Raw genomic sequence first — 20161 nt, 5'->3', positions numbered from 1 at the left:
TACACAATTTTAGAATTATTTAAAAATGTCTCGAATATGCTTGCATAGGCAGGGTTTTTTTACGAGGAGGAAATCTACAAACAGACGCCTGAGAAGGAACTCAGGCACTGTGTGGATGCCGCACCAACGACGAGCCACCACTAAAACCAGCCGATATACCTACCTACTTGAGTATTTTTTGTTGAATTGCAGTGGTAGTGCATCGACATTGCCCTTGGCCTCAGACCCTTATCTCCCCGGACCACCCTTCGGTATTTCTTCGGGGAGGAGCCAACCCGGGTAGAGGTGAATAACAAAATAATGGTAAAATAAGAACAAATTATGCAATCATATCTACTTTAACCATTATTATGTTATTAATGTATGACATTAAATATCTCATAAATAGCAAAACATACAATCATAGCAAAATTTATCATTGATATGTTATTCTTGAATGTCATGTAATAGCTAATCAATAACAAAATATACTATTATGGTAAAATTTGTTATTTGTGCAAAAAATACTAAAAAACATTAAATATCTAAAGAATAACAAACATCGTCATCACAGTAAAATATGTCATTATTTTGATATTTGAAAACTTTATTAAAATAATTCATGAGAACAAACCAATATCAAATTTTACCATAATAGCTCATTTTACTATTCGTATGATATTCATTGAAGATTCAAAAAGCAAAAGTTTTTTAGCAGGAAAGCAAAAAGTTTATTTTTCAATTATGCTAAATTAAGATATTAAAGTCAAAGAACTAAAATTACCATTATTTTGATCTACTTGTGAATAGCTTATTCAGTTATTATTTTGTTATCAATATCTAAATAATAACATATTTTGTTATTTACGGTTGCCTATATTTTTGCTATTATTTTGTTATTACAATGGCAAAATATGTTATTTTTTAGTTTTTATGCCATACAAACTTAGTTATTATTTTTGTTATTTCATCTCTTATTTCAAACAAACAAAGAACAAATTTTGCTATTCAAACATTCTATTTTAATAGTAAATTTTGTTATTCTTTTGCTATTCTCCTCTACCCGGGAATGCATATAGCCCAACACATGTAGCAGAAGTAGCCAGCCTTGGCAGGGCTAATCCTCTGCAGCCAACTCTTGGTCGGCGTCAATTCTAACATAATGTGAGAGACAGCTGTAGTTACTGCATTCCAGCACTCGACATCAGCACACATTCTCCCTATTATATTGTCGGGAGGCGAGTCCCCTCCGCATGTAGCGAGCATGCGATTTCTCACAACAATGAAACGGGGGCAATTGAACACGACATGCTTCGCTGTTTCCTCCACACCAGCACAATTAGGGCACGCAAGAGATTCTGAGTGCCCGAACCTATACAGGTACTGCCTATAGCAACCATGTCCTGACAGAAACTGCGTCAGGTGGAAGTTCACATCCCCAGGGTTTCTTTTATACCAATCAGACACATTTGGTATCAGTTGATGGGTCCATCCACCTTTAGTGGTATTATCCCATTCCTGCTGCCAACCTCTGAGCGTTGCCTCTTTACCCGCGTTGCAGGCTCTTCTGGTACCTCTTTGGTTAAAGCATTGAACATGTCCAAAATATTAAGTTAAATTTTGCACAAACGAAACTTTAGTTTGAGTTAACAAAACAGGTTGTTTGAAACAAACTAAATTCCAATATTTGTTTTTAATACAGATTTTTATTGAAATTAAACTGAAACTAGCTTGAAAAAACTATGATTTTGGTTGTTTTATTTGACAACAAACAAAACAACCAACATTCTATGTTGTTTTATACCAGAAAAATTAATTTGGATTTACCAAGATGGGACTAAAAACAAAATCAATTTCTAGATTGAATTGATGAAGGGTTTAGTTGCTTGTGTTGTTTTTATTTCTTTCATTTATTACTAATATTTTTATTGTTTTATAAGGCATTTTATATTAAAAATTATAGATTTATTTTTGGTGAAAAAAATGTATGATTATTCATTAATATTCCGAGTAAGAATATATCTTCATACGAAGCTGGTCAATTGACAGGAGACCTGGGAGAATTCAATCATCGTCATCAATTTTCGCGATGATGATGGTTGATGACTGTGCGCATTTCTAGCGTAGCTTTTCACCCAGGCAAAAACATAAATGGAGAAAAAATATTAAAATATTTCTGATCACAAAAGTGTCTTTTTATGTGCAATATGGGTAACAAAGAGGCAGCTGATACAATTACTAGGTGTAATGTTGCAGTAACGTACATTTTTGGATCTCACTTTTGTCATTTACTCCTTGTCCCCTTTTGGTAAAATGAGGCGTTGTTCAAAATCACGCAAAATTTAATCCCACACTAATAAAAAATACATAGTGATGAGTACCATAGGTTGCTGCTTAACTTTACCATTTATATAAATAGTAAACGCCACCATGAATTGCTTCACGCCCACCAGAAATCAATCAAAATTACCATTTGTTTTCCTAGGTGAACAATTTGAATTAACAAAACAACCATTCGTTATTTACCATACGTAGTGCGAACATAGTAGTTTTGACTTAAACAATGTTAACTGAAACTTCCTGCTGTTTCAACATGACAAATTATCATTGTCGTTGTAAACATTGAGATGCTATTTGCGTTTTCTCAAAGATGGTTAAAAGGAAAAAGATGATCGACTCTTTGTTTTGCCATATATTTAGCCGACGACACGTTATTCAAGTAACACTACTGCCATCTGTTGAGTTAAAAGCGCGTAAACATTATGTTCAGCTAAATTTAAATCATCGTGTAATCAAAAAACAAAAAGTGGAAGAAATCAAAACAACCACGCTTAAAAAGTGTTACTCAGAAGTGAGTAACTATCTAAATGTTGACGAACAAAATGTCTTGACCATAACCAGCACCATAGGCTCAATATACAGTGAGGGAATTGATTCACAGGGCTCACCTTCTTTGCTTGTTTCAACAACAGTCCCGACGAGGAAGGCATCCCAACTCAATAGACCGCCAAAGAGCCAAAGTTCCACGCTCGAGCGGGCTATCTACGATATGCGTACATGCAGAACCTATTGCCTGTCGGTGAGAAATCCGCAATTGCAAGTTAATCTCTCCTTTCGGCCGTCAACACGGGATTAGCAAAAAAAATCTAATTAAACATTTTTTTTCTATCTTTTTAACGAGATTTTTAGCCCTTGGCTAGTTCATCTCGGGACCAACGGCTTTACTTACTTCCCTTCCGAAGGAAGTCGTCACTGAAATTTTTTGTGACTATCTCGGGGATGGGATTCGATCCCAGGACCTCGGCGTGAGAGGCGTGTGTTCTAACCCCTACACCAGGTCCGTCCCCTAACAAATTAAACATATAAAGTGAGGAAATATGAAAATATCGTATATTAATAAATTTTCCCGCAAAATCTTTGTTTTGTTTTGATATTGATAAGAGCATACTAGCAATAGTGAGACGTGCCATATCGCTACACTAACTTTTGTCAATATTACTATAATTTTGTATTCATTATCAGTATGAACATAGTAAACCTAACTATTTCGAGACTGCCTGTCAAAACATGGTAAAATTCACAACGTTATAGTTTTTCTAATACCGGAACATTTTCCGTTGAAATCAAGTGGTAAACTTTTATTAACCCTCGAAATGGTTGCTGCTACTATTCTTTTCCTTTCAGTGCAGGTCTCCTGTCAAATTGACGCCGTTGCGGCGATCAGCTGTTCCGAGACGTCTCGTAAAATGGCTTATACGATGATGTAACGAAAAATTGCTCTTTAGAGCTTATGGTCTTATCCACTGGTGTACTAAACAAGCTCGGTCGCAGAATTTTGACACTAGAGCGGGTCCAGATCACGTGGGGATCATACTGGAGCGTGCTCCGCTCAAGTGTCACAATTCTTGAACCGAGTGAATTTAGTACACCGGTGGATTAGACCATAATTTGTGAACGACCCCCTTATTGGGGGTAAATGTAACGGTAATGTAAGTAATCTCCCTCCATCAGTGGAATTATATAAATCCGTTTCATAGTTGAAAATGTAACTTAAATTTAATGAACTATATAAAATTAGTTAGTTTAAAAACTATATAATAGTTATTCAACCCAGACTACAGATGCGGCTGCTTTCGGCAGTCGGCGGAAAACGGCAAAAAGAAATGCACTGTTTTTCAGTAGCACGTCGCGCGGAAACCAAAGAAAATAAAGTTTTTGAGTTCATGCTGTTTCGCATGTGTGTTGTTGCAATTGTCTACTAAACACTTTCATTGTGATTGCTTTATATTGCGGCGCTTATATTAAATCCACATCCAGCGGCGGCGGTAACGCGCAGAAGATATGCGCGCAATTCAAACGCAACGTCAAAATTCAAGTAGGCTTGGATTTTTTCGTCCTTCAAGGACTCAAATGTTTCAAATTTGCTAAATCTGAAACATTTGGTGATATTCATTATCACTGCGACGATATATCGGCATTTTCAGATAATCGCATTACGTGGATTTATCTTGCAGAGCACAATAAGGGCCCATTCACAAATTTCATAACGCTAAAGGGGGTGTGTGGTTGGGTGTCCTCGTGGTGTTACGGCTCATACAAAATTTGTAAAATATTCATACAAAAAGCGTTACGAGGGGGTGGGTGGGTGTCGAAAATGGCCATTTTTGGCGTTATGAAATTTATGAATAAACCCTAATTACAAAACCAGAGATCGTTTTCTATTTTGTTCTTTGCGACTTTGTAAGCAAACATTCGAGCTGAGAGTGCATTTGAGTGAAGTCACTGAAGCGTAAAAGTAAAATGATTTGTGCTTGGGGAACTTGTTGCCAGTTTTCTTTGCGCAACTCTCCAAGATGGGAAAGTGGGGCAAGATGGGCACCCGGGGCAATATGAGTACCCCTTGTTTGTTTCGCTCTTACCGAAGTTTTTCAATAAATTATATGGGGTTCTGATGAATATCATTAAATTGATATGACGGCCATAAATTTCAACTAAAATATCAACACAACGTAAAAATTGTCAAAAATACATAGGGTATTCAAAGTAACTTGGACAGACCGTTACGCGTATATAATTTGACCATTTACGGTAAAATCAAATGGAGGTGGCCAAATTATATACGCGTAACGCTCTGTTCAAAATACCTAAAACACCCTAGTAGTAAAAAAAAATACCCTTCCATATAAGATTTGATCATTTAAAAGTGAAATTTTGTTGCGTAAACAAATTCATTCACAAGTTTTTGGGCGTATACCGTAAAATGAGGCGAATAGAAACACTTTCCGACATGCTTGAATGTGTACAACTTAAACCGTGTGGATAACGACCAATTTTACTAGCCTTAAATATGGGTCGCGTCTTCCTTTGTTAAGACCCCAATTGCTGTTAAAAAATAAAAATTATATCGTACAAAGATTTATGAAAATGTTGTATGTTTCTATTCACCCCGCAATGAGGCGAATAGAAACACTGTTCAGTAAATATCAATACTTTTTACATTTTAATGAAAAAATAAACACATTTTTAAGTACATCTTGAAGAAATATCAACATGTATTTACTTAGTGAAGATAAAAATTAAAAATTTTAAAACTAAGTTCAATTTTCGATCATTTTTGAAATCTGCCAAAATGGCGGAAGTTTCAAGCTATCAAAAATGATTGAGATTTCAATATTGTCTTCCCAATTTGTTAATGAGAAATATAGCAAAATTTTTAATTTGAAAGTAGTTGTTGAACCAATGAAAAAAAATATTTCAGTAGGTTTTTAAAGTTTATCATTACATAATAGTCGCGATTTTAACTGAAGCTCGCTTTGTTTCTATTCGCCCCACTTTTCACCCCGTTTTACGGTTGTTATAGAATAATCTTCTGTAGATGATCTGAAGCAAAACTTTTATCAAATTTTAAAAAAAATATTTCAATTGTTTTGATTATATTAACAAGTTTGTACCCTTGGGGCAAGATGAGCACCATGTTCAAAATTAAGTAAAAGTGTGAAATATTCAGCTGTGGGCTTGACTTACGGTATCTATTTTTTAACGTGTTATTTGGAAAACTATTTATCACTTTTTAAAACTTTTAATGGTTGGAGGACAAAGCAATGAAAAAAACATAAGGATGGTTACCAATTTTACCAAAATAAGAACGTTAAAGTAGGCTTGAATCGCGTTTATCTTTAGAGTGCTCATCTTGCCCCGCCTGACCCTACGATATGCCCTGGGAAGTCGAGAAAATGTCCTTTTTTACGAAAAGATCCTCGGCCAGTGGAACTCGAACCCACCTCAGTTTGGATATACTGAATAGTAGCGCGTTTACGGACACGGTTATCTGGACCCCTATTTATCAATCTGTGGATCTTCAAAACGCAATTTATATTCGAGACAAATATGAGATACTTGGGTTTATTCTACGAGTGGCGTGAGGTGAGAATTGTCGGTCTCGTATAGCGAGATGTCAATACTCGACTCGAGAGAAGTGACACTCCATTTGATTTACACGACGTTTCACTCGCGACCGACAGTTCTCACCTCACGCCACTCGCAGAATAAACCTAACTTCAAGTTTTATCAGTGTAAATGGGTTGTTTAAATATAGCCATCAAAATAAATACTTACATGCTGATTGGGACCGTATTGCACCCAGAATTTCGAACTGTGCCCATCCAGAGATCACGTCATCCTTACAATCGTGTTGCTCCTTACGACATTTGCAGTTTCGGCAAACTTTTCTCCAAAAGTGCAAATCCAAGCCTGGACATTTAGTTCCTGTTTCATGCAAGAGCAAAAATTCAATTGAAGTACATATTATTATTTGGCATAGACTATACACAAAAAAGACGCATATTTAAAAAGATGAAACACTTGAATCACAGACAAACAGACGTTGCACTCTCATCGATGTCCATCGACCACTTTTTTAACGGTCGATTCAAATATATAAGGTACCCCGGGGCAAGTGAGAATCCGGGGTAAGTGGGGTGTTTCGTCATAGCTCAACTAGGAAAAGTTTTTCATGGGGGTATTCTTCTAGAAAGTTGAAGATACAATGACAAGGAATGTATTTAGTACTAAACATATTTTTATTTTTATTACCATGTGGTTCATGTAACAGTTGTAAGTTCAGCGCCATTTTCAACTTGCACGACAAATTGTGACACGTTTCACGTCTTGCATTGACTCGCAAAAAATAGATGTGTTTTAAATCGAATTTCCATCAGTAAGCTATTATGTTTAGTATTATTATAAGCTGCTAACGATAAACCAGTATTTTGTTTTCATTTCATATGAAATTTTCGATGGTCTATCTTACCCCAAAATATATTTGTACCTGGGGTAAGTGGGAACTATCAAAACAAAAACCAGAATCAAAACTTTTCGTACACGTTTCATACATTTTGCTAGAGAGTAGCACTAAAACATTCAAACAAATGATTTTTTATCAAAAAAGACCAACCTCATATTACGTAATTGCATAAAAAGGAGAAAAAAAGTGTTATTATTCTTTATTTTTTTATTTTTGAAATACGACTTCGAAATTGAACAAACACACAGCTGAAATTTGAAATGCATCATGAGAACGATTACTTGTCTATGTTATTTGAACTTTATTTGTTATTTCTACCAAATTAAGTAGTGGTGGAAAACAATGGAAAATGCCATGCAAATAAATAATAACAAAACATATTTATAATTTCGTCAATTATTGATTGTTCATGTGCTACATTTTAAAAAACAACGTATACATGATATATTTTGAACATGTTTAATTCCTCTTTACGCTTTTATTGAAGAATTTTCAGTTAATATTAAATGTGAGGTGACATACTATTAAATAAAGGGTTTCTTCCTAAAACATAACGTATTTTATGGTTGATCCCTTATGTACATCAAATATTTGCTTAAAATTAAAAATCTATGACTTATCAATCCTATTATTGTAATGGTTGACTTACTGATGTGGATTGACGCATGAAACTGGATGTGTCCCACTTGCCCCGCTTAGCGAGGTAACTGCGTCCATTGGCTCATTCTAAAACTTCCTTCCAATGTTTTCACAATTTCGAAATTATTCGATTAGTTTCATGCACACCCCAGCAAATATGTTGCCAAAACGTGATTGTGTTGTTGGATTTGAAAAATATTGACATTTGAAAATTTTATTGAACAATTTGTTTGAACTATCGTTTTTTTCGTTCCCACTTGCCCCGCGGTACCTTAATATGTGCCAACCCACCATCCGCGGCGCTCGCATCGTTTTTGTTCGTGTATGACATTTATACACATTTATAGTATGGACATACATTGATTTGATTGCGATTTGTTCTAAGTGTTACTTCTGTTTGTCTTTTTTTTAATGCATCTCTAGGAGTTAAAAAAAATCTTCTCTAGACTGGCCTGTATTTGATCATACATACATTGATTTGATTGCGATTTGTTCTAAGTGTTACTTCTGTTTGTCTTTTTTTTTTTAATGCATCTCTAGGAGTTAAAAAAAATCTTCTCTAGACTGGCCTGTATTTGATCATGCTCAGGCTATATGGTTTGGCACCACCTCCGGCATTCTCCGGCACCACCTTGCGGTATTACTTCGAAGAAGAGGCGACACATGCTACGCGCACCCTTCATTAAGCCCTTCGGCTCCATCATTAATTTGTTAGTTCCTAAATTTTCGCTATCAGCGAATGCCATGCCATGCTGAGCCTTTCGGCTCCCATTAATGATTTGTTAGTGTTCCTAGTTTGTTATCTAAACATGCCATATTCAGCCATTCGGCTCACGATACCATGGGTGCCAGAAACTCCCTGACGAAGGAAGTTCTCTCGGTGCTGGACGCGTGCCATTTAGCACTCCAGGTTCTCGCGCACTACTCGGATAGTCCCCGGCGGTGAATCTACCCTACCCCGATGAAGAGTTCCCCGGAGGTGGAAGTTCTTCCGATACCGATACTGCCCGGATAGGTGCCGAGGTCGGTCCTGCGATTCCGGTTGGCTTCCGGTTCACAGGTGCCCTGACGACCAATTTCCGGTGCTTTTCCACGATCTACTCGGTCTTGTCCCCGACGGTAGATCAAGCCTACCTACCGGTTGGGTGCCGAGGTCGGTTCGGCGATTCCGGTTGGAGACTGACTTCCGGTTCACCGGCGCCTCAACGACCCAGAACCAGTACTACGTCGCGTTCTACTCGGTCTAGTCCCCGGCGGTGGATCTAGCCTACCCCGGTCGCGCCGCGTGCTCCATTTAGCGCTCCATCATCTCGCGCTCTACTCGAATGGTCCATCCTACTCCGACAGAGAGTTCCCCGACGTAGGAAGATCCCCCGAAACCGACCGGGAGCCATTTAGCTCTCCAACATTTGTGCGCGGCTCGGGCAGTATACGACCGGGCTACGAAACCCGACCCGAGTTGTCGCCGCGCGCACTTGCTTGTTCCTCCCTCCACTTCCGCTGAAGCAATGACATTATTTTCGTCACCGCCATGTTCATCGCGTTCCACATCACCTCATCGCTACACATTCTATCCACTACGTTGTCTACGGTTACGTCAGCACCACAGATCGCTGTCATTTCGCTACGTTCCGCAGCAAAACGTGGACACTCGAAAATGACGTGTTCCGGCAACTCCTCTACGACTGGGCACTCAGCGCAGAGCGGCGACTCTGCGTGGCCGAACCTGTGCAGATATTTCGTGAAGCAGCCGTGACCTGACAAGAACTGCGTCAAGTGGAATGGGATCTCCATGGGATCTGCTCACCCATTTCGCCAGATTTGGAATAAGGCGAAAAGTCCACCTTCCCTTCTCAGCGGTATCCCACTCGCGTTGCCATTTCACCATCGTGTTGGCTCGGGCAATCTTCCGGGCTCCTCTAGTACTACTAGCTTCGTAGCACTCCTTATCCTCTTCCAAAACGTAGCCGATAGGGGCCATTCCGGCAATCACGCATACTGCCTCCGAAGATATGGTTCGGTAGGCACTCGCTACCCGCATGGCCATCAGCCTATACGTGCTGCTAAGCTTGACTCGGTTCCTCTTCGTCTTCATTGCGGTTCCCCACGCCGGGCTAGCGTACCTCAGGATCGACGTAGCCACGCTAGACAATAGCCTCCGCTTACTGCTGCAAATCGCCGAGTTATTCGGCATGATCCTGGACAGCGCCGTGGCTGCCCTCGCTGCTTTCTCGCACGCGTAATCGACATGGCAGTTGAAGTTCAGCCGATCGTCGATCATTACGCCGAGGTGTTTTAGCTCCCGCTTTGAGGCTATGGTGTGTTCTCCCACTGTAATCTCAGCCTTCTGCACCACTTTTCGGTTGCTGATAAGCAACAGCTCCGTTTTTTGGTGGGCTATCACCAGTTTCTTCTCGTACATCCAGTTTTCGACTGCGTCCACTGCTTCTGTAGCGAGAACCTCCACCCTTTCCAGTGAGTCACCAATGACCACAAGCGTGATGTCGTCTGCAAATCCAACGATTTTGACGCCTGTTGGCAGCCTAAGCGTCAGCACTCCGTCGTACATAGCATTCCACAACGTTGGACCCAGGATAGAGCCCTGTGGAACTCCCGCATTTACCGACCTCGTCTTCTGTCCTTCGCTAGACTCGGTTTTCGAAGTAGCTTCCTAGTATCTTGCACAGATAATCCGGAACCTTCATTTTATGTAACGCCGCAGCAATGGCTTCCCAGCTTGCACTGTTAAAGGCGTTTCTCACATCTATCACGACAGCACAGTAACGGTTACCTCTTCGTTTTTTTGTCCTTGCTTTGTCGGCTGTGTCAATCACTGTTTTGATGGCATCTACCGTTGACCTTCCTTTCCGGAATCCAAACTGCCACTCCGACAGTCCACGCTCTCCCTCAGTGAACGCCATCAGTCTATTGAGGATGATCCTCTCCAACAGCTTTCCGAGTGTGTCGAGCAAACATATCGGCCGAAACGAGCCTGGTTCACCGGGGGGCTTACCCGGTTGCGGTAGCAGGACCAGTTTTTGCCTTTTCCACTGTGCTGGGAAATGTCCCTCATCTAAGCAGATCCGGAGTGATGTCCGGAACATATCTGGGTTGGCCGTGATAGCTGCTTTCAACGCTACGTTGGGGATACCATCTGGGCCAGGCGCTTTCTTCGGCTACATTTTCTTGGCCGCCTCTATGAGCTCCTCATTGGTAATGATTGCTTTTTCTTCACCTTCCTGGCCATACGGTGTCGGTGGCCTACCCGTCGACGGTGATCTGCAACTTCTCTGGGCATGTTTCAGCGGGTACGGCTGGACCACTGATCTTGGCCATCGCCACCCTGTATGCATCTCCCCACGGATTTGCATTGGCATCGCGACACAACTCTTTGAAGCACGTTCTCTTGCTCAGCGAAATTTCTCTTTTCTGATCGGCTTTCGCCGCCCTCAGTGTTACTCTTCGCTCTTCCCTCTCACCATCGGTTTTGGCTCTTTGCATCCGTCTCCTGGCTTGGAGGCATCTTTTGCGGAGGTTGCCAAGTGTCTCATTCCACCAGTATACCGGACGACGTCTGTATTTCGGCACGACCTTCCGTGGCATGGTAATGTCGCATGCTCGTACCAGCGCAGCCATTAACTCCTCCGATCTCAAGTTCAGAACCTGCTCTTCTCTTCTGAGGGCTTCCACGAAAAGCTCTTCGTTGAAACGTTTCGTTTTCCACATCTGCTCGTGAGGTATACTCGCTCTCTGTGAGCATTGTGTTCTTCCACCAATTCTATACCGGAACTTCTGATGATCGCTATGAGTGTACCCATCGCAGACTCTTCAGTTCAATACTTCTGTTTGTCTGTGCTTGAGTGAAAGACAAACAGACGTAACACTGACGAAATTTCCATCGACCATAACGATCATTTCAAATTCGCTATGTTACAAATCCCACAACCAGAGACGCGCACATCGTTTTTCTTTGCGTTTTACGTTTCACACTGCGGGTCTTGTTCACGGAGAACAAAATATAGTGTTCATAATCATTTTTCCGGTCAAGTTAACTATATTTTAAGATTATGTTAGATATAACTATAAATATAGTTGATTAGACAGTATATTTTTAAAAACAACTATACCGTATAGTTGTTGACAACTATATGTTTAATGAGTACGTCAAACGTCAAAATTCAACTATAATTTAGTTGGCCGTGTAGTTCCGGCGTCTAGAATAGAACTACGGACAACCCGTTCCGGTGGTAAGAGTCCACCAAACGGGGTAACCCCAATTCAAGGTGTGATGCGAAAAACCGTGCTGAGGAATGAATGGTCGAAGGGGTGAAAAAGATGTTCGGCCATTAACGGAGCCTGTGGGGCACCTGGGCACCCCTCACAGTATTTTGTCCCTTACCGCGTTAATGCAGGGCTCTGGCGTGGTTGACCTTTTTTCCCGTGCTACTCGTGGGATCCAAAATGAGTACAAATTCAAACAACAATCAGATTAGTAGTGGTAGTGCAGGTAGTAGCAGTAGTAGGGAAGCGAACCCCTTCGCAAGAAGTGGGCTAGCTAGATCTCCGTTGAGGAGAGTAGAAGCAGGAGGAGGCAGCAGTGCACGTAGTGCCAGTGCTGGAACCCATATTTCATCCCCGGCTAACGCATCGGGTGAAGTTATGGATGGAGCGTGGTTGATGAGGGCCATCAATAAAAGTAGAGATGGGCTCTCTGCGATGGAAGTGGCTGCACAGCAGCTCGACTCCATAATTGACTTTGCGTCCTCGAAGTCTAACATCAGCAAGGACCTCAAGCAGGCCTTGCTTAGACTTCGTAAGTCAATGTTGGCGGCCAAGCAGAACCATGCTGACCCATGGTGACTGTGGCTGCGGCAGAACCCGTGGAACTGAAGGTGCCGAAGTCTACCCAGACGGAACCCTTCGTTTTCGCGGGCAGCCCCAAAAGCGTGGAAGCGAATGCTTACAGCAAGCAATCGCAGAAGCGCACGAGGCAGCCGTCAGGGGAGGAGCTACCCGGCGGCGCTCGTAAGGCCAGGCGGATACTGACCCCGAAAACCGGCAGAAGTGCCGGAAAATCGGACCCCAGCCAGGCGTCCCGGAAAGCCGAGAAGGGTGGGCCCGAAAAGGCTGGCCCCTCTCGGAGTGATGGGAACAGGGGGTTGCGACCTTTGAGAGGTCCTCCATCACCATAGGTCAGGGCGGAGCAGGGGGGGGACGCCCCCTGGACAACCGTAGTGAGGAAGAAGAAGAAGAAGAAACAGGAGAATCAGGAGCGCAGGGATACCAGACCTAAGAAAGGTAGGAGGGTAGGTGCCAAGCGCGAAAAGGGTGATGCGATCATCATCAAGACGGAAGAGTCCAAGTACTCGGAAGTCCTGAAGGCGATGCGCAGTGACGCGAAGCTTGCGGATCTAGGAGCCGACGTACGCAGTGTCAGACGCACTCGTACAGGTGAAATGATCCTCGAGCTTAAGCGCGACAAGAAGCGCAAGGGCGCCGCCTACAAAAGTTTGGCGGAAGAGGTCCTTGGCGCTGGTGTTGAAGTGAGGGCTCTGACGCAGTCAGTGACTCTGAAGATGATGAACCTTGACGAGATCACTGACGCAGAAGAGCTCGTCACGGCACTGCGGCAACAGTGCGAAGTGCAGGTGCCCACCACCGCCGTTCAGCTACGGAAAGGTCCGGCAGGTACTCAGGTGGCCTTAGTACACCGACCTGTGGCAGACGCAAATAAGTCCGCTAAGGTAGGTAAGATCAAGGTTGGTTGGTCAGTATGTTCACTGAACATACATGAGCAACCAGTGATCTGCTTTAGGTGCAGGGAACCTGGACACAAGTCCTGGGGCTGTAAAGGCCCTGATAGGACCAAGTTGTGCAGGCGTTGTGGTGAGGAAGGTCATAAGGCACTAGGCTGCAAGAACCCTCCCAAGTGCTTGATTTGTTCCGGCAAGTCCGTGAACAACAATCACCCAACGGGAGGCTCAAGGTGCCCGACCTTCAAACGAGCCATCAACGAAAAGTCACAGTGCAGGTAACGCAGCTGAACCTGAACCACTGTGACGCAGCTCAGCAACTGCTGTACCAGTCAGTTGCTGAGTGGGGGACGGACATCGCCATCATATCGGACCCATACCGAGTACCCGCCGGCAATGGCAACTGGGTCGTGGATGGATCCGGAAAAATGGCGGCGATATGGACAACGGGTAAATACCCTGTCCAGCAGTTGGTGTCTACTACCTACGAGGGCTTCGTGATCGCCAAGGTAAACGGGGTCCTCTTCTGTAGCTGCTATGCGCCTCCGAGTTGGTCGACCGAGCGGTTCACGCAGATGCTGGACTGTATGACGACCGCGCTGACAGGGCGAAGGCCAGTTGTAATAGCGGGTGACTTCAATGCCTGGGCCGTGGAATGGGGAAGCCGTTACACGAACCAGCGAGGTCAAATCCTGCTAGAGGCACTGGCCGTGCTAGATGTCGATCTGGCTAATGTTGGTGCCAAAAGTACCTTCAGCCGTAACGGAGTGGAGTCGATTATCGACGTTACTTTTTGTAGTCCTGGCCTAACGAGTAGTTCGAACTGGAGGGTAGACGATGCCTACACTCACAGCGACCACCTGGCGGTTCGCTACAGTATCGACTACAACAACAGCAGGCAGCGGGTTGAGGAAGCGGCTAGGTCAAGGCCAAGCCCTCGTAGGTGGAAGACATCGTACTTCAATGATGAAGTACTTAGGGAGGCGCTCCGCCGTGAGCGTAACCTACTCGGACTAAGCGGGGACGAACTGGTAGCGGTGCTTACGCGTGCATGCGATGTGACCATGCCTAGAAAAGTCCACCCTAGGAATGGGAGACCACCGACATACTGGTGGACTCAAGCTATTGCGAACCTGCGCCGTGCCTGCCTACGGGCCAGGAGACGGATGCAGCGAGCACGTACCGAGCAGGAGCGTGAAGAACGACGGGCGGTGTTCACCGCTGCCAAAGTCGCGCTGAAGTCTGAGATAAGGGCAAGCAAAAAGGCCTGCTTCGAGGGACTCTGTCAGAGTGCCAACGCGAACCCGTGGGGTGATGCCTACAGGATCGTAATGGCGAAGACAAGAGGTGCAATTGCTCCTACGGAGCAATCTCCACAGATGCTGGAGGGGATCATCGAGGGGCTCTTCCCGCGCCACAACCCTAGCCCATGGCCTCCTTTTGTAGGACAGCCGGGGATTGGGGCTGGCGATGAGGATAGAGTAACTGATGAGGAACTTGTAGGGATTGCAAAATCCCTAAGCATGGGGAAGGCACCAGGTCCGGACGGAGTTCCAAACCTGGCCCTCAAAGTCGCAATCTTGGAGGCTCCCGGTATGTTCAGATCTGCTATGCAGATATGCCTGGACGAGGGAGTATTTCCAGATGCGTGGAAGAGGCAGAGCCTGGTACTATTGCCAAAGGCGGGGAAACCACCCGGTGACCCGTCGGCGTATAGACCAATATGCTTGATTGACACGGTGGGGAAAGTGCTCGAGAAGATCATCCTCAACAGACTGTCGAGGTACACCGAGGGTGTAAATGGTCTCTCAGGCAACCAGTTTGGCTTCCGGAAAGGGAGGTCCACTGTAGACGCTATTCTGACGGTTAAGAAAACCGCTGAGATAGCACTCCAGCGTAAGAGGAGGGGTATTCGCTACTGCGCAGTAGTGACTCTGGATGTAAGGAATGCATTTAGTAGTGCCAGTTGGGCGGCTATTGCTGATGCGCTCCTGCGTCTGGGGATACCCGAGTACCTGTACAAGATTCTCGGAAGTTACTTCCAGAATCGGGTATTAGTCTATGACACAGAGGTGGGTCGGAAGTGCTTTCACATAACCTCAGGAGTCCCGCAAGGTTCCATCCTGGGTCCGGTGTTATGGAATGTCATGTACGACGAGGTGTTGAGATTAAAATTCCCGGCGGGTGTGGTCATCGTTGGCTTTGCCGACGATATTACGCTGGAGGTCTACGGTGAATCGATCGAAGAAGTGAAATTGACTGCAGCCCACTCGATCGCAATTGTGGAGGAGTGGATGAGCTCCAGGAAACTGGAATTGGCTCACCACAAAACTGAGGCTGTTGTTGTCAACAACCGAAAGTCGGTGCAGCAAGCGGTGATCAGTGTAGGCGACTGCACAATCACTTCGAAGCGCTCCGTCAAACACTTGGGGGTGATGATCGACGACAAGCTTACCTTCGGTAGCCATGTCGATTATGCCTGCAAGAGAGCCTCCACAGCTATTGTGACACTGTCCCGGATGATGTCCAATAGCTCTGCGGTGTACGCCAGCAAGCGTAAGCTTCTGGCCAGTGTCGCCTCGTCCATACTGAGGTATGGTGGCCCGGCTTGGGGCACGGCTTTGAGTACCGATAGCTACCGTAGCAAGCTAGAGAGTACTTATAGGTTAATGTGCCTGAGGGTTGCGAGCGCGTACCGTACCGTGTCACACGATGCACTTTGTGTCATCACCGGTATGATGCCTATTGGTATCCTTATCATGGAAGACATAGAGTGCTTCGAAATGCGCGGCACAAGAGGCATACGCAGGACTGCCAGACTGGCCTCCATGGTCAAATGGCAGCGTGCGTGGGACAGTTCCACCAAGGGAGTGTGGACTCACAGGTTGATTCCGAGGTTAGATATCTGGGTCAATAGGCGCCATGGGGAACTAACATTCCACCTAACACAGGTCCTTTCGGGTCATGGATGCTTTAGACAATATCTACACCGTTTCGGTCATGCGGGTTCTCCCGAATGTCCAGTTTGTGCAGGTTTAGAGGAAACGGCGGAACACGTTTTGTTCGTGTGCCCGCGTTTCCGCACAATGCGTGACCGCATGTTTGCCACATGCGGTCGGGACACGACTCCGGACAATTTGGTCCAGAGGATGTGTGCAGACGAGTTTGGCTGGAATGCCGTTTCATCGGCTATCACCCACATCGTCTCGGAACTCCAAAGGAGGTGGCGTGTGGACTCGAGGAGTGACTAGTGCAGACGCTAATCAACAGGTGGTCCAAGGGTTCGCAGTCGGCTACGTAGGTCATACCGGTGCCCTTACAGCGATTAAGTGGCCGCGGGGAGAACATCCTGGTAGCGCTGCTGTCGTGGCGCCGGCCTACTGGGTGGATACGAGCCTCTGGTTGTTCGGGGCAGGTGGAGGCCCCTTCGTCAGCAATCCCAGCTGGTGCTAGCTGATAGGGCCTGAGCCTTCAGTAGGTCAAATTGCGAAGCCCGCAGTATCAGTTCTTGATACCTGCGGTGCAGCTGGGCGCGGGCTTAGTGGTCGACCCTGCCCGCCTTCAGCGGACAACGGGAGGTGAGGACCACCCGGGAAGCTGGCAATGCGCCAGCATGCTACCTTGGTGGACCCCCATAAGCGTGTCATCGATGTTCGTTGCTGCATGGCTACGCAGCTAACCTGGAGGATGCGATGTGCAATAGCCCCTCTCCGAAGCAATGCCTTCTTGGTGGTCCCGGAGAGACGAAGGGTTTGGCGGCAATGGAAATGGTTTAGTGGGTCGGGGGTGTAGTCCTGTTTACTGCTTGTACGTAGTAAATGGTCCCCAACCCCACACTCCCGGACCTCGGTCCGGAGTCTGTTGAGCAGATTATCCCCCCATTGCTTAGAAGGGAAAAAAAAACTATAATTTAGTAGACTCAAAGTAAATTTGATTGAGTTTATAATATATTGCAATGTTTACTCAGCATTTTGTTCTGCTTAGATTCACTGCTGCTTTATCGATCTAAAAAAACATTGCATCAATCAAAACAAAGATCATCTTATCACTTACACTATTCCTTACAAGTTAAAAGTGAGTAGATTTGTGAGCATGACTTGAAGTCTAGGGATGTGAATGTTTTTGGATAGTGGTGATCAGTCTTGAGAACTGTGACCACAATTCACCACAGTTCATCGATTCTGCCATTCCACCAAAACACAAAGCAGCAGCAGCATCAATACCATCAGGCGTTGCGCTGCCAACGGTTCACACACTGCTTGACTATTTTTGTCTCTCCACTATGACCGTTTTCGGGCAGCCATTCCAAGCTGAATGATTGAAAAAAGTGTTAAATCATTCAATCGCTAATATTTCGCTTGTGTTTTCAACTAATTGAAATCTATTAGCTCTAACAGAAAGAGCACAATCATTCCGTTGCGATACATATAAACAAGTTCAATTTCATACTGCCTTTATCGAGCAAAAATGCAAAACCCCGAAAACCGCAAAAATCGTGTCACCACTGTGCTGGAGTCATTTCGCATTCGGGGTTGAAAAACGTTAGGAAGAAGAAGATTATAGTTTTGAAGAGCCGTGACATTTTTTTGTTTTGAACGGTCATGGTTTGCTTTGGATTTTGATGGTCGTGTAGAAAGATGTAAATGTAGAGGCGGTAAATGTTTGCTCCAGTACTTTTCTCATCCCTGGTGGTAATTATACAAATTATACATAATTGATATAGGTACAAGTGGATAGCTGAATAAATGAAGTGTGTATTTTATTTGACGTAAGTTTATTTTACTTCGAAACAACTAATTGTGCGTAAGTAAAAGCACAGATAACAGATGTTTATGTCCGATTGTAAAACTGTGTAAGCCAATTAATGATGATTTTAAGTGGCAACACAAGTAGCAATATCGTGGTGGCGCTGTTATCGCTAAGTTCCCATGGTAATGTATGTGGTGAATATGAAACATTTCAAGATACTTATATTCACCACTGATTGCAGCAATACGTTGTGTGGCGGCGCTAGTGTTTTCAACGTGTTTTAGTTTGAATATTTACACAAGTTTTCAGAAGATTTTTGTTCTAGCATAAACATCTGTTATCTGTGGTAAAAGTAATTAACCTTTCAGTCGTCGCGCGGTTTGCCACCGTCAGAACCACCGCGCTGATATTGTGAACGAAAAGCGAGGTTTTTTCAGCAGTGTTGTACAAAATACAACAGCGCGACGACTGAAGTGTTAACGAGATATTGTCGCGTCGCCACCAAACCGGATCGCGCCAGCGAGACTCGCGCCGCTCCTCAACTCGCCGCATTTTGAAATCAGTTTTTTAATGTGGCGCTGCATTCTTACGATTTTTATGAACACAGCGCACTACTCACATATTAGATGCGACGCTCGTGGCCCGAGAAAACAATAATTTTAAATAATTGTTGGTCTTGATTTCTACCGGATGCATAATAGTAATCTCAACATAAAGAAATTCTTCTGCGCGTTTTCGTGCAACATGCTGACCAGATGATGATGGTGTAAACTGGTCGATGGATTTTGAAGAAATTTGTACTAAGTGTAACGTCTGTTTGTCAGTGGTTAGGCATTTAATCACTACACGCAAAAAAATGTGCGGTAAAAACTACCATTTTAGGGGGTTAACTTAAGCGCTCGCACTGGCAATTTTCAGCAGACCAGAAATGCGCTTGATTTTACCATGTCCGTAGTCGAAATCAGATTGTTGTAAATTATTTCTGTCAAATGTACCAGTAATGTGGTGGGATGTACCGTAAACACAGATTTTTTTTCCGTGTATAAAATCTATGGTTTCATTGGAGCCCATAATTTATTTATTGCTGAATTTTTAGCATCAGGTAAAGCATGTTTTTAACTGAAAACATTTTTTTTTTCTTTTATACAGTATTGGACAAAACATTTGCAACTTTTTCGATTTTCCATACAAAATTTGGCAAGCTAGATCTCAGTTATTTTTGGACCTATTTGAATGAAATTTTCCCAGAACATCAGACATAACTTGAATTTTACCATATATTTTAAAATAATTTTTCCAAACACGAGTTTAACAGTAATAACGATTTTACTAAAGTGTAATTTTCGACGAAAAATTCAAAACTATTTATCTGAAAATTTTAAAGCCCAACACAAAAACTGTCTTCAGCAAACTTGTTCGTCTCGTCAAAACTACCATAAAGCTATTCCTTCAATTTGTTTAGTTAAGTCAATTATAAAAAAAAAAATCTTTAAAAAATTCACTTTATTTCAACCGTTATTGCTTGTAAACTCGTGGTTGGAAAAAATCACTCAACAATATATGTTAAAATGCAAGTTATTTCTGAAGCACTGTAAAAATTCCATTCAAATCGGTTCATAAATGACTAAGATCCAACCCTCCAGAGTTAGCCATTTTGATGGAAAAACGAAAAACACGGAGAACAAAATATAGTGTTCGTAATCATTTTTCCGGTCAAGTTAACCCGTACATGCCTGAG

The 20161-nt window shown here is 43.6% G+C and overlaps 1 protein-coding gene across 2 annotated transcripts in view; it reads right to left on the bottom strand.

Moving 5' to 3' along the window:
- Positions 1 to 20161, bottom strand: part of LOC5571749 — a 65592-nt gene that overhangs the window by 3157 nt on the left and 42274 nt on the right. Inside the window, exon 2 of one of the 2 annotated variants that reach the window (XM_021849358.1) lies at positions 6595 to 6744. In XM_021849358.1, the coding sequence (XP_021705050.1) occupies positions 6595 to 6744 (150 nt within the window). Of the gene's footprint in view, positions 1 to 3; positions 129 to 6594; positions 6745 to 20161 lie in introns of those variants that run through there. The other variant, XM_021849359.1, reaches the window with a different exon arrangement.

This window comes from Aedes aegypti, chromosome 3 (genome assembly GCF_002204515.2).
Source record: "Aedes aegypti strain LVP_AGWG chromosome 3, AaegL5.0 Primary Assembly, whole genome shotgun sequence".
NCBI classification, from domain to species: Eukaryota; Metazoa; Arthropoda; class Insecta; order Diptera; family Culicidae; genus Aedes; species Aedes aegypti.
Note: the sequence above shows the minus strand (reverse complement) of the source record. Positions and strands in the feature narration are given on the sequence as shown.